The sequence below is a fragment of the Neopelma chrysocephalum genome, unplaced genomic scaffold, assembly GCF_003984885.1.
Source record: "Neopelma chrysocephalum unplaced genomic scaffold, ASM398488v2 Primary Assembly neopelma1_44, whole genome shotgun sequence".
NCBI classification, from domain to species: Eukaryota; Metazoa; Chordata; class Aves; order Passeriformes; family Pipridae; genus Neopelma; species Neopelma chrysocephalum.
The window spans coordinates 23461807-23475611 of record NW_020897703.1 but is presented as its reverse complement, the minus strand read 5'-3'; the positions used below and the strand labels follow the sequence as shown (position 1 = coordinate 23475611).

General features: G+C 40.4%; 1 protein-coding gene across 1 annotated transcript; it reads right to left on the bottom strand.

The window, feature by feature from the left end:
- Nucleotides 1–640: 640 nt before the first annotated feature.
- EAF2 (ELL associated factor 2) lies at nucleotides 641–13798 on the bottom strand. Its single transcript, XM_027678976.1, has 6 exons — nucleotides 13627–13798; nucleotides 11230–11324; nucleotides 10419–10555; nucleotides 9548–9693; nucleotides 5943–6209; nucleotides 641–1480 (listed from the first exon to the last, which is right to left on the bottom strand). Exons 1-6 carry the CDS (start codon nucleotides 13727–13729, stop codon nucleotides 1434–1436), a joined length of 795 nt encoding a protein of 264 aa, XP_027534777.1. The 5' UTR covers nucleotides 13730–13798; the 3' UTR covers nucleotides 641–1433.
- Nucleotides 13799–13805: the final 7 nt, after the last annotated feature.

The following is a 13805-nucleotide window of genomic DNA, read 5'->3' as shown; positions in this document are numbered from 1 at the left end:
TTTCATTTCACATATTTCATTTCACATATTTCATTTCACATATTTCACTGGGCTGATACTCAGAGCACAGTTCAGAGAATAAGCTGGTCTAGTACCATCTATTGTATACATTTCCTGAGTGTGCATTTTTTTCATGTCTGCGCATTCAGGCTTACATATGGGATTCAATCCTCTCAGTTTAGACACAGAGCTGTGACCCAATCACTGCAAGCCAGCAAAGGAGACTTCTGTGCAAGACTTCAGAACTCACCCATCAGACATTTTCTACTGTTAGTTACAAACCTCTTCAGTAGTAAATTACAGGATGAAACTTGGAGTTTGACATACAGTTCTTCAAGTCTTGAAGTATAACATCAAATGACGGAAAAATAAGACCTTTTCTTGTCTAATATGGTATCACTTCCCACTGGCATTTGGATGAATTTTGTAACAAACATTCATCAGTACACCATAAACTTTTGGTGAGCTCTTACTAAGCTCATCTCAGTGTAGCAAAAGCAACAAACACTTGAGTCTTGCAGACAGGGCGGGGAGTCTGTATTAGTTCCCATTTCACTGCTTTATTTCTTTGCCTGACCTCTTCACTACTTTAGGTAGAAAGTGGAGTTCTTAACCAGTAAAAACAGCATCTGACACATGAAAATGATAAATATTTGCTTTATTAAATTACTTTTATACTTTTACAAAGAAATTTTCTGATTTCCGTTACAGAATCAAATGAAGGAAATTCATTGCTGTCTCTGCAGTTACCTAAATTTAGATACAAAAAGGTTGTAAAAAGACCAGCCTATTCCAAGTTACATAAAAAAGGCAGAGAATAGACAAGTTCCTTTAGGAATCTTGAGGCTCAGAAATATAAAGTCCCATAATACAATGAAATTAAGAATTCAGCAATGTGTTGAACAATTGTAAACTGTAACTGCACTAGTGGACCACATTATTCAGCAGTTTCCTTAAAGGTATGAACTGTGAACTGAACAAAAAGTGTAGCTGACACAGCAGACCTCATTTAGTTGTTCTCCCTTTCACTCTCTCCAAGTCAAAGTTGTCAGATCAGCATTTAAATGATAGGAAGGAAACTTGCCTCCATAAATATCAGAAATTTCTCCATTCCATAGCTATTTATATAAAGTAACTAGCTGTTACAAATCAGTTTCAAGTAAAACAGGTGGCTGAGGCAAAAATAATCAAAATCAGATCATACACAATTTTACTGTAAATACAGTAATTTGAAAGATAAACACATAACCATAGCACTGACAGGATATCAATGCTGCTCTACCATAGACATGATGTATCAGTAGAAAATTAGGATGTCTATTATCAAAATTGAGGACATTCATTCCAGTCTCTGGTAATCTAATCTTAGTGCAAAACAGATGCTAAGACATATTTAGCAAAAAAAGGTGATACATTTAAGGCCAGAAAGTTGTTCAGTCATCACTATCACTTCCAGATTCACTCAGCTGCAAGTCATTTCCTAGAAGAGAGAGTCATCATATTAGTCATTTTCAAGGAAATAATTTTCTTCTTTCAAGATATTCCCTTTCCCAATTAAAAAGGCTTACGAAAGCTAATACTCAGGTCAGAGAGACTGGACCAGACAATCTTTAAAGGTTCCTTCTAACCCAAACTATTCTATGGTAAGAGAATAAATAGGTGTAGAACCAAATTCCCCAGTGACAGAACTTCGGAGATCCCTTTTCTACAATTTTAAAATCTTGGCAAGGAAGCCATTAGCTTATTTGCACAAGTGCATTTATTTAATATCACCAGATCACAAAAGACAACACCTAGCTATCTCTGCCACCCACATTTTCATGCTTCATAAGTGGGAAAACTGCTGGCGAATGCAGTTTTGTGAAAAACAAGTTGTTGGGTTTTTTTGAAACACATCTGAACGCTACTCGGCTGCGCTTGAAAACAGAGTGGTGTCTCAATCAAGAAGAGCAGCTCTTTGACATACCATTTAAAGATGTATCAGTGACCTACTATTTCAAACTGGTTTTGGAACAAGTGAAGAAACAAACATCAAAAGAAATTTTACACAGCACTTTATTTTGGTGGCTATATATATGTATTTTTCAAAATGAGGAAGTAAGAAGAAAGACTATATTGTGCTTGCCATGGATGTCCATAAGCTCAGGGGGTGGAAATGAGGGAATCTTCCCAGGATGGCAGATAACTCACAAAAAATACAGCAGCATGCTATACACAATCTACATTGTATCTAGCAACTTCCCACACATTTTTAAGAGTCTGTGCCAACTAGTATGCTTTTACTCACACCTCCCTTGCCAAACAACCATTACAAAAGAAGAATTAAAAAAAAAAAAAAAAAAGGAATTCATCTCAGGTTGTGCAGAAATGGCTAAAAAGCAAAGTAAAAATCACTGAAACTGAGAAAATTGAGTTGGCACACTATTTTCACTTGCCCTTTCCTCAGCTGCAGCACCCTCCACAGATCCCTTTTGCAGATGGGTGAAAAAGTAACCTCAAGGGGGTAAACCCCACAAGACACTCAGATTGGATCTTTTGTTCTCAGGCATATCATTTCTGCCAGAACACTGGAGTCTTTAACATGGCTGCATTTAGCCTTCCTTTGTTTTCCACTATGTCATCACTAAAGCTTAGAAAGTGGTACATGTTTCTCTGCAACAAAACAAAACCACTTTATATAAGAAAAGAATAGTGAAGATGGCTGTTTCCATCAATCTTTAAAGTACTACTGTAGACAATTCTTTTGTTTCCAACTCTCTATATAGACAGAATTTACAGCCGTATTATTTTAAGATAAATTTTAAAAATCAATTTAGAAAGAACAAAATCAAGTTATTTGTCAATAACTATTCAGAACAATTTAATATCCTAAAAAATAGTACTTCAAGATAGAGAATGGTATTGGTAAATTAAACTCATGTATTTATCACTCAAAGGAGAACTATAGTGTATTCTTAGAAATCCCAGCCCTGTTATGCACTACCTACTTTAGGAGAGGACAGGGAGTGTGAACAAGAAGATAACCTTCCAAATAGTGTTTCTGCAGCCTTCAAAAGTTATTTCAACATAGTTAACAGAAATTACACAAACCCTGCAACACCAGCCAAAAATATCAGTGCTTGTGAAAACCAGCAGATGGGAAAGCAAGAACTCCAAGTTCCAGAGGCAGAAATAATATGTTAGGATTTACTTCAGGGTAAACTTTCTGCCCCATTTTTATAACCCTACCTCCAAAAAACACCTTCAGAGAGATGGTAAAATAATACAGTCTAGAGTTGGCAGATTTCAGATGGATTTGGTGCAAAGATAGAAAGCTTGTTTAATGCGGACTCTGAAGAAACTCTGTTGTACTTATGGGGCAGCAGTGAAATGGGGAAAAACAGTTGAATTCATTTTTCACAGTGCCAGTTGCTTATTAGCAATATTAATTGGGGAAATAGATTGCACTGCAAATTACAACATTTTCTATGCTTTTAAATTGGTGAATATAATATATTCGACTGAATTCTTGCTAGTTATAGGGGACAGGGAAACTCATAGGAGTGATCTGTGTTTCGCAGACCTTAGTGGTCACAACAACACCAAACCGATACAAGGGAAAATTATTTCTTGACTAGCTGCTTGTACCAGCACCAAGTATAAAAAGAAGTGAAGTTGTGCTGAATACTATGTACATAACACAAGGCCCCAAAATAGCCCATCTATGCTGGGTTTTCTTTGGAAAGTTACTTTGTTTAGCATAACCGTGGTTTAAACAAAAAGTAGACAGAAAGCATCATATGATCAAATATTCACAAAGAACAGATTCATTAGTGCCACCATTTACAAACTTTGTTATAAGGCAAGTCATGAGCCTACATAACCAGCTTCTGAAGGTAGAAAGGGGGTGAGGGGCAGTCTCAATCCCCAGATTCCTGAAGAGGTAGATATGTGTATCTGGCAGAAGTATTTGGTTACCATGCTCTAGACACCACCTCCTCCATTTTCCAAGTTCCACAAAACCTCAGCTGTATAATTTCCACATGCCAGATGAAACTCTGCTCTCTAAGCCTTCCCTCAGCCTTCTGCCTGTGCACAGCAAGTCAGAGGAAAACTTCACTAATTAACCAGTATGGCCCTGACTCTACAGAGGTGCACAAACACTAGTCACAGACATAAGCAGGCAAACCTTAAAACAAGATTAGACAAGCAAACAGTTTATGCTGACATCTGTTGATTCAATATTTTATTTTTGCAGAACATTATTTGAGATGGAAGAAATGACTGCACAGAACCCCAGCTGAGAACTCTTGCCACTCAAACTAGAACAATGTGATATCCATTTAGTTTCTCCAGGTTTCACTCTCCTGCCAAATTCCCTCAGCAAGGGAGCTAGAGAAAAGCATTCTCCTTGAAGTAACTATTTTGATCTTTACCTAGTTGAAGTGTCTTGTAAGTGTTAACTGCACTGGAGTTGGGGATGGAATCATTTTAAGCAGTACCAGATCTGTAGCCGTAACAGAAGGAAATGGCATTAAGCTCAAGAGCTGGGCGAGAGGTTCTACCTGCCAACGTGGTTCTCAAGCACCACCAAGCCACCAAATTCCCCTGGAACAGTTTTGATGTTGTCATGTTTTAAAGCAGCATTTTCTCACTATGACTGCTGGAACTGGTGGACTTGGCCACCTGTGCTTGTAAATGTATTTCTCCCTGGAAGCTTTGCCAGCTGGGATTCTGTCACCGGGGATCGAGCTTAATCTCGTTTTCATAACAGTTTTATTTAAAGCATGGAGAGTGGGAAATCGCATTTGTGAATAAGGGTTGAAATAAATGGCACCCTAAAGTTGTGCAAACTGTAAACATGAAGACATTGTTCTCTGCAGTGACAGCAAAATGAAAGCAGCATTTAGTCCTTTTGCACATGAAGTCACAGGACTTTTCAGTCTGATCTTATCTGTTAATGCAGTACATAATTAAATATCTATGCAGGTTATTTATGTATTTAAATACTAACTAAAAAAAAAAAGAAAAAAAATCCTGTTCATGTTATCCATTAAGGGCTGAAATAAAAGTAGATCTGCCAGTGTCTAAAATTTCAGTATAACAAGCTTACATATAAATGATAAACCTTAAAGGTCTTAGGCTGCAAACCAGGGTTGATAGGAATCTCTTCAAACTAAGAGCCAGCAGCTAAGCACCTAATTAAAAGTGTAATCATTTCAGAAGAGTCACCATAGGTGAATACTCACTTCTGTGTCTGAGTATTTCTGCTATTTAGGTTGTGAACTTAAGATTCTCTACCTAGTGGGATTTTTTTTTTTTTTAATGTGAGAGTTTTCCGAACTCTCCTTTTTGGAATACACTGAGCACTCAATTCCAGGCTGTGTAGCAACCACTCTGGAACATCAGAGCTACTCTTCAAATTAAATCTGTAGTTGCCTGAATGGGTGGAATAAGATAATATCACCTGAAAGCAAATTGCCTCTGTCCTTATATGCAAAGGACAGTTTTACCATGCTGTCCAGTGGAACACTGCCGTGAATAATAGTACCTGACATATCTAAGAATACACCATCTCTTCTGTAACTCAGAGTATTGTGGCCATAGCATCTTTCTGATAATTCTACCCAAGAAGTTATAAGCATATGTTTTGGGAGTGCCTTGTTAGTTCAATTATTTTCAATACAAAATTGCTGTTCTCCAGTCCTAATGTATAGAACTGGAGGGAAGCCAGAAGAGTTTAGGAAATATTTTCAACTGCGTCAGCTTTAATTTAATATCTCTGGGGACCACAAACCTTCTAGCCCACTGTCTAATTCAGCCTGCTGCTGAACAATCAAACCCTAGCATCACTTCCCACAGTTTTAATTATAACAGAGACATACTTAAAAACAATATGGTTTCCTTTCAGAATCTTGATGTCTGGAATTGTGCACTAAGAAAAGAACAGCCTTTGTACTTACGTAGTGTATTCATCATATGACCACTGCTCTCTTGGGATCTATTATGACTGGCATCTTTGTCAGGAACAGCCTGTTGTGGTATGGCAGACACAGTAGGCTGGGACTGCAAATACGGCATTGACACAGGAAGAGAGGGCTTCATTTCCTCATCTTCAGAATCACTAGAACTATTTTCACTACTTGATGAAGAGGACGAAGAACTTTTAGAGTCAGATGAACTGTCAGAGCTACTCAGCTGGTCCATGATACTGGCTTCTGCTTTTAGCTCTGCAAACAATATGATTTGTTTCTCAGTTAACATTCATCATAATTGAAATACAAGGAGAGGGAAAAAAGAAAAAAAAGAAAAAAAAAATCAACAGACATCAGGTAAACACACTACAGTGACTTGAAAAAAACCCAAATCAAACCCACCAAAACCCTCCAGAACAAAGAAAAGGGCACAGGCAACATCCAGCCTGTCATGTGGTTTTCTTCTCTCATAGCTCAGGCACTTTCTCCCTTTCAATCTAAGCATTAGAACAAGGGTGACTGTGAACCCAAATGCTTAACCCCACATTCCACGGGGTACTGCGTTCCCACATAGCCTTTAATTTCCACAACTAGCAAGTCTTCTGTACTTTCCTTAGCACCCCCAAAGATGCCTTTCACTGACTAAAAACTGCAGTTACAATCGCGCAGATCAGTTAGCTGTAAAATGTCAGCAGCTGCACCCAAAATGCCTCCCAGCAGTTCAGCATTACAATCAATACATTTGTTTGGACCATGTGACATTTTGCTCAGAATCAAGTTAAGCATGAAGAATATCCAAAAGAACCATCCACGGTTTATATTAGGAAGATTGCAGCAAATCCTTGTTCTCATTATAGATGTGGAGGTGTGGATCGTGCTGCACAGTATGCATTTTTGATATACAGTAGCTAAGTCCAGCATACAGAGGGCATTAATCTTTGCTGAAGGGTACATGTAATAATTGTGCAAAATATGAGTGCTGAGAGAAGCCTGAAACAGAGCACTGAATCCTGGTGAATGGAGGACTTGAGGAGTTATGCAGTGTACAGAAGTTAATCACTATACAAGATTGAAACTACCCAGACAATCGTTCAGGTGGTCTTACAAGCACTTGGAATACTCCAGGAACAGCTTTGATAGAGCAGACAAAAAAACCAAGTAGGAGAGTGGTTCATCTCACTTCAAATTTACCCAGTACAGGACAGGTTGAAGACAAAAGTCACCAAGCCACAAAACAGCACAGAGCTTAATCAAGAGAAGAAGGGAGAGGAAAATAAAGATTCAACTTCAACACAAACTTCCATGAAGCCTTCCAACTCTCAGTTATCAAAGGCTGGTCAAAAGAAAAGATACTTAGGCCAGCCTTATCAAAGATCAGTCTAAAGAAAATGGAGTTCTGGAAAAATGGCACCTGAAAGTGTAGCTATAGCTACAGGGACAAAGTAACCCAATGCCAAGGAAGAGGAGAAACAACAGAAGACCATACTGGCCACCTCAAACATAAGGAGGGGAGCAGAAAGAAAATAAAAATGGAAGCACCTAAGCCTCCTTCTGTTACTAAGGATATGTATAAGAGAACATGATCTACCACCCATCTGGAGCTGTAACCTAACTGAAAGACACCACTCAAGTCCTAAGCATTTAATTCCACTTCCTCCTCAGCAGTGTCTAATATAAGAAAAATTTCAAGTGAATGGCTAATACCAAAAACTGAGGAATAAGACCTCTGGCTTGAATTTTGATGTAATTCAAGCAGACAGAATTTAAAATAAGTATTTTTAACCAATGATGGAAGGACTGTACGTGTACTAGAGGATAATCGATGATAAAGGTAGAATGATCTTTCCCCCCCCCCCCAGAAAACAAAGTTAGTAACAAGTTCCAGGTAGTGTACTTAAGCAGGAATAGTCAGTTACACAACCATGGGATGAAGAACGATTAAGTAGGCAACACTTCTAAACAGTCTGTGAGTTACAGTGATTCCTACACACTGTTCTACCACGCCGTGCTGTTGCGGAACTGACTTGATACTATTTGGTCTTGTGACACTTTAGAGATGATACTATTTGGTCTTTGTGCATAAAGATGAATGGTGCCCGTAAAACAGCCTCCTGGCTCAACTCAGCACTGCTAGAACCTTAGCTGAAACAGTAAATGTGTTTAGGGACTGTACTTCAGCAGGTTTTTGGAATCCTTATAAGAAAGCTAAAGGAAAGTTACAACAAATCAGGGATCCAGAAAACTCAACTTCTAAGGAAAGATTGAAGCATCATTTTTGATAATGAATGGGAAAGACAGAGCAGCTTCTGAGCTCCTGGGTTTCATGGAGGACTGCTCAAAAGCAGATGTTCTGTACTTGCATGATAAATATGAAAGTAGTAATGGGCTTGCTGTCAGACTATTTATTAGAAAGAACCTGAGCAGTAACAAGAGCAAAGCCCTGGAACGGCTTGCCAGAGAGTACACAGTGGAAGGCTTTAAGAACAGGTTAAAAATTACATCAGAAATCTGATTTTAGGACAGAAGGATGGACTAGATGACTTAAAAAGGTCCCTATGACCCCTAGTTGTCAATTTTTCTGCATTTTTAGTAGTACTTAAAATTGGACTGGCACTACACAGGAGTTTGATACATGTTGGCAGGCACTTTGCTGACCTGCATGGGTTTGACACCACTACTCCCCCCAAAGCAACAGACCACCAAGAAAAAGCATCAGTTCATTCCATGAGCTCAAGTACTCCTTCCCCTCTGCAGCCACAGATGTATTCTAGTACTGTTCTGCAATATAGATTTCTGGTCAGAGCTTAAGACCAAAATGGAAACAAAAACCATCTTCATAATGATACATCTAAAAAAAATCTGTTTAAAGGAATTCAAAACAACTTGGGAGGCAGATGTCAGTTCCAGTCAATGAAACTGCCACCTGTCAGCATTTCTGTAGCAAGTAATTACCACCTGCCATCATCCTTGTCCTCCAAAAGGAAATAAGGCCTCCTATTAAGTGAAATATGAGTGTCATACCAAACCAGAGTCTCTCAAGAAAACAGCACATAGCACTGCTCAAGGGTTGATTTATGCAGGGTTTTAGCTGTCTTTTTCATTGGAGCCTCATCTTTCACAAGATTCTATCTGGTAATTTAAAGTGTATTTTGAGTTGTAAAGCACTGTAACCTATGTTTGCTGAGTGCACAGAAAGAAAAAGGAGCAACATCAAACTGGAAGTGACTCAGTTGGTTCCAGTGCCACGATACAACCAACCACATACTTGATTAACGCAGCAATGGAAGACAGAGACAAGGAGGGAGCAGTGAGACCCTTGGCATTATTAACCCTAATGGTTCACTGTTTTTTTGCCTTAGCAAGTTACAAATGCTGCTTTGTTACCCACTTCAACCAGAGTGGTCATTTCCATATCAGAGTAAAGTGCTTACATGATCAAACTTCTAATGTATTTAATCTCAAATTAAAAAACCAACCAAACAAAAACCCAACCAAACAAATAACCCCACCACACAAGCAAAAACCTGGGCTCTTATGAACTAATTGCTCATGAAGAGCAAAGTTCCTGAAACTTATGTGCCAGTGGAGCTTACCTCGTTCAATATCATCCATAGGAGAAGATGGAAACATTTTTTCTTTTGACGGAGAGTATTTAACGTTGTTGGGAACCTTGGTTGCATTTCGCATTTGCTGCTGTTGCTGCTCGATGCGAGACTGGACTTTACTGCTTCCTTCAGCTCTGTGTGTAAAAGGAAAAGATTTCTAATTGCTAGAAGACAAGATGCAAGGAAAAAGGCAGAATACAGGGGATATGGTACAAGGGAATTATTTCTGATGCCTTTCTAAATACTATCATTAGATCTTAGGTAAGTTATTATACTGGCATAATATTGTTTATAAATGTGTTAAAATTTGTTTTTTGATACAGTGCTAATAACTTTATAACACTTTGTCAGTTGATTTGTTTTTATACCTGGCTGCCCAGGATCACTTAATAATAATTCTGCTGGAAGTTACTTACATGGACTCAGCAGCAGGACAAAAAAATTAAAAATCTTGGTATGAGAAAAACAAGTCATTAAAATTACTGAAGCCTGTCACAGAATTTATCTTTTTTATTTCCTAATTTACAGTCAGAAGACAGTAGGCAAACTACTGTCCAAAGAGATTTTATTTCTCCCTCCAAAGTCATCAGAAAATAGTTACTATTTCTCTCAATAATGTAACAGGTTTTGGTTAACAAAAAAATAAATTCCCATTTCTTTTGCAGTCAAGACTTGAAAGCTGTGAAGTCAGTGTGCTGAGAGAGCAGGCTTTTCACTCCTTTGAACAAGGCCAGGTACTTTCTAAAATTATGTTTTGCTAAAAATAGTAATGGGTAGTTATGTATCTCAATTTAGGCTCATTAACAAATCGATTTTCACAATGAGTAAAGCGCAGTTGTTTCTCTTGTAAATCACCCACCTGGTTTTTTTCACAGTGATGTTGCTACTAAGTTTCTCTAGGCGACATTCTCCAGTGTCATGGTTGATAATTAAGATACATTCTTTTAGGTAAGGCTTCTTTGAGCCCTTGAACACAGTCACTGGTGGAGTTGAGCCCTATTAAATCAGAAGTCCAGTAAGTGTTACTCCTGTAATCTTTCTTCTTAGAAACAGCAATCCATCAGTGATGGCAAGTTCACTACAAGTGATCATTTCTAGCCCATAAAAATGTTACTGGTTAATTTAAATCAGATTCACAGTAGCCATGTCCAAAAGCAGCCGGTATTTGACTAGAATGGGATTTCACTCAGCTTAGCTTAGTTTGATACTGATTAAATGCTTATTTCCCAAGGCGAGCAGGCTCCCTGTAGGACTCCTTTCACCAAAAGGGTTTCAGTTCCCATATCAGGAGAGCAGTAAAGCATGGCAGGTAGTAAATTTTCCCTTTCCAGTCTTTCCTGCTTTAGAACTGCACTAGAGCAATAAATACCAAGGGGAAACTTGCACTGCCAACATACACATGAAGCTTTTCTGAGTACGCAATGCTTTGGGTCATCCTACAGCATATTTCCAGTGTGGCCAACACACTTAAAGTTACAGTGCAGCTGCTTAACCTTTGGGTCTTCTGTAGTTTTACATTCCTAGAGCAATTTTTTTTCTACTCTGAAAATCACACAGGCAGCTCTGAAACAGCACTGAAACTTTATACCCTTCCATATTCAGGATATATACTTATGACGACAAAATAAATCACTCCCTTAGGCCCACCACTCCTCAGCCACCCCACTCACCTCAATATTTGGCAGCGTTATTGTCACCTGTTCACCTTTGCCAACTTCAAGGTCTCCTTCACAGGACATATCGATAGATGCAGGCTTAAAGTCATCTACATATAAAAACAAACTGGATTATTTACAGGCTTTTCAGGCATCTTATAAATGTAGACACCATTTAATTGCAGTTGGAGGTTACTAAGTTAAAGCCTTTTTTTTTGCTGGTGTATCACCTACTATTCTCCTGAGCAGATCATTCCATAAGTCAGTACAATTCAAAGTCAAGCTGCTTTTCTCAAGATTCAATATAAATGTTAAAACCCTTCGGTTAAGATTAGAAAAATGACTTTAGGTTTTAATGGATAAAGAGGCTGAACAAGCTGTGACATATTTCAAAGTATAAATCCTCACATAATTATTTTCGGAAGAATCAATAAATAGTTCTTGAAAATGTTGATCCCAGACATGGGAGATGTAGACAAGTGACTGAAAATGCAAAGAACAATATCAATTCTCAATATCCATTTCTGACTTTATTACAATATGTATGTCAGAAGTTGACCAAACCTTGGAGTTTCAGTATAGTTATTTTTGTCACAAGTGAAATTACTTCCCAATTTAACATTAGCTTCCTTTTTGTCTTTTTCAACATCTAAAGTATTGGTTAAAATAAGTTTTAAAGAAAAGAAGGTATTCATTTCTGATCCTTTTCAAAAACGTGGGACATGGAAAACGAGCGGCTCTGCCTCAGCACGGCAGCTCTGTTACATACCATTAACTACAAAGTATTATTTCCACCACAAATGAATTGGGAAAGCCTACAGTCAAAAGTCTGCCTGCGCTGATCTAGGGAGACGGGGTGGCAACAAGAGGCTCTACGAGGCCTGTGGTAACATATGTGGGGTTGAATTCACGGCTCCAGGTAACGCAGGGGCAGTGTCGCACCCTGGGATGCCGGTGCCCTGCCCCGCACACGGATCACGCTCCTCGTCCATGGCTCGGCACACGCTCCTCGCCTCGCAACCTGCCCCGTCTGGCACTGCCGGTCACCGGCGGCGGCACTCCTGTGGCTGGGGAGCTTCCCAGTTCCACAACTCGGTCTGCAGCCACGGGCCAGGCGGCACAGACCACAGCTGGGAAGCGTGGCTCCAGCCTGCACACCAGCCGGGCAGGAAAACCAGGCTGCAGGAGCTGGTGGGCAGGACCGTGCGCGCAGCAGGAGGCTCGGAGCTGACACACAGGTAACAGCCCTTGCTAACCTCGTTTAGGGCAAATCCCCACGTGTTGTCTCACAGGGTCAAGCGTACAGCAGTTGCAAAGTTTCTCATCGAATCAGAGAATGTTTGCTTTATTTAGGATGCGGCCATTGGACTGTTAATACCTGAGAAAATTAAGGTATTGATACTTCCGATCTTAACTTCTAACCAGCTGTTGTCTTCTCTTTTTTTTGTTAACAAAAACGTCAGGTGTCCGAGGATATTTCTGCATGTGCTTTTGATAGAACTGGTGAACGTGCCAGTTTCTATGTCTCATTTGTTGGAAAGGAAGAGAGATTTCAAAACAGATTTCAGAACAAATCATCAAATTACAAGAGTCAGCAAGAAACTGTAGGGGTAGGAGGTACCAGATGTGGTGGTTAGTCCTTTTTAAAATTAGGGCAAATTTCAAGCTGCAGCACTTGTTTAAATTCATTTATAGGTTTTTCCCCTTCCACAGTCGCAGACAATCCTCCCTAAATGCCGTTCCCTTTGCTCACAAGGAGCACATTGACCCTCTCACACACAGGACACCCTCCAGAGAACATATGCGGGACTGAATCTTGGGGATCAGTCTATAAATAACCAGACAACAAAACCAGAAGCAGCAGTCCTAAATTACCAGGACTATAATCCTGGGAGCATTTGTTTCCTAGCTACCCTCAGAATCTTTGAGCACACACCTCTCTAGATAGTAATTATGTACTCAGGGAGGGTGCACTGGCTCCGTGATTAACGCTGCCTGCCTGTAACCTTTGATTGCTGAATTATACGGAACTTCTGAAAACTCGGCGCAAGGGAAGAGAGCAGAGCCAGAGCTGCTGCTCAGCTCGGCTTCCAGCAGAACCTCAGGGAGACACTGTGGAAAAGGCATGAAAAGCGAAGTTAGTGCCCAGAGGGTGGCGAGGGGCAGCTCTGCGATACAATGGCCATTCGTGCTCCAGCACCGACTGAAACCTGCACCGCACTGGTCCCGAAACCCCGGACCAGCACTACACGGCACTCAGGTCCCAGCTGCACCCCCGAATCCCGGGATGAAGGCAGCCACCGGGCCGGCAAGGCCAGGCCGGGCCGCGGCCACCCCCGTCCCTCAGGGCACTGCGAGGACAAACAGCCGAGCCCCCTTCCCGGACCCCTGAGGGGCTGCCCCAGCACTCACAGCGGACGGTGTGGAAGGCGCAGCGTGGCTGCTTCTCGAAGCTCTCTCCCAGGTTCAGCACCCGCGCCTTGGGGTCGTAGAGCGACGGGACCGCTCCGTTCATCGCGGCGGCGCCTCACACCATGGCGGGCCCTGGGGCCGCCGCCGCCGCCCGCACCGAGCATCCCTCACACCGCCGG

Coding starts and splice junctions, on each gene's coding strand:
- EAF2 (XM_027678976.1), bottom strand. CDS start 13,729: ATGAACGGAGCGGTCCCGTCGCTCTACGACCCCAAGGCGCGGGTGCTG. Junction 10,556..11,229: donor TAACGCTGCCAAATATTGAG/GTGAGTGGGGTG, acceptor CTGATTTAATAG/GGCTCAACTCCACCAGTGAC. Junction 9,694..10,418: donor ATCACTGTGAAAAAAACCAG/GTGGGTGATTTA, acceptor TTTTACACACAG/AGCTGAAGGAAGCAGTAAAG.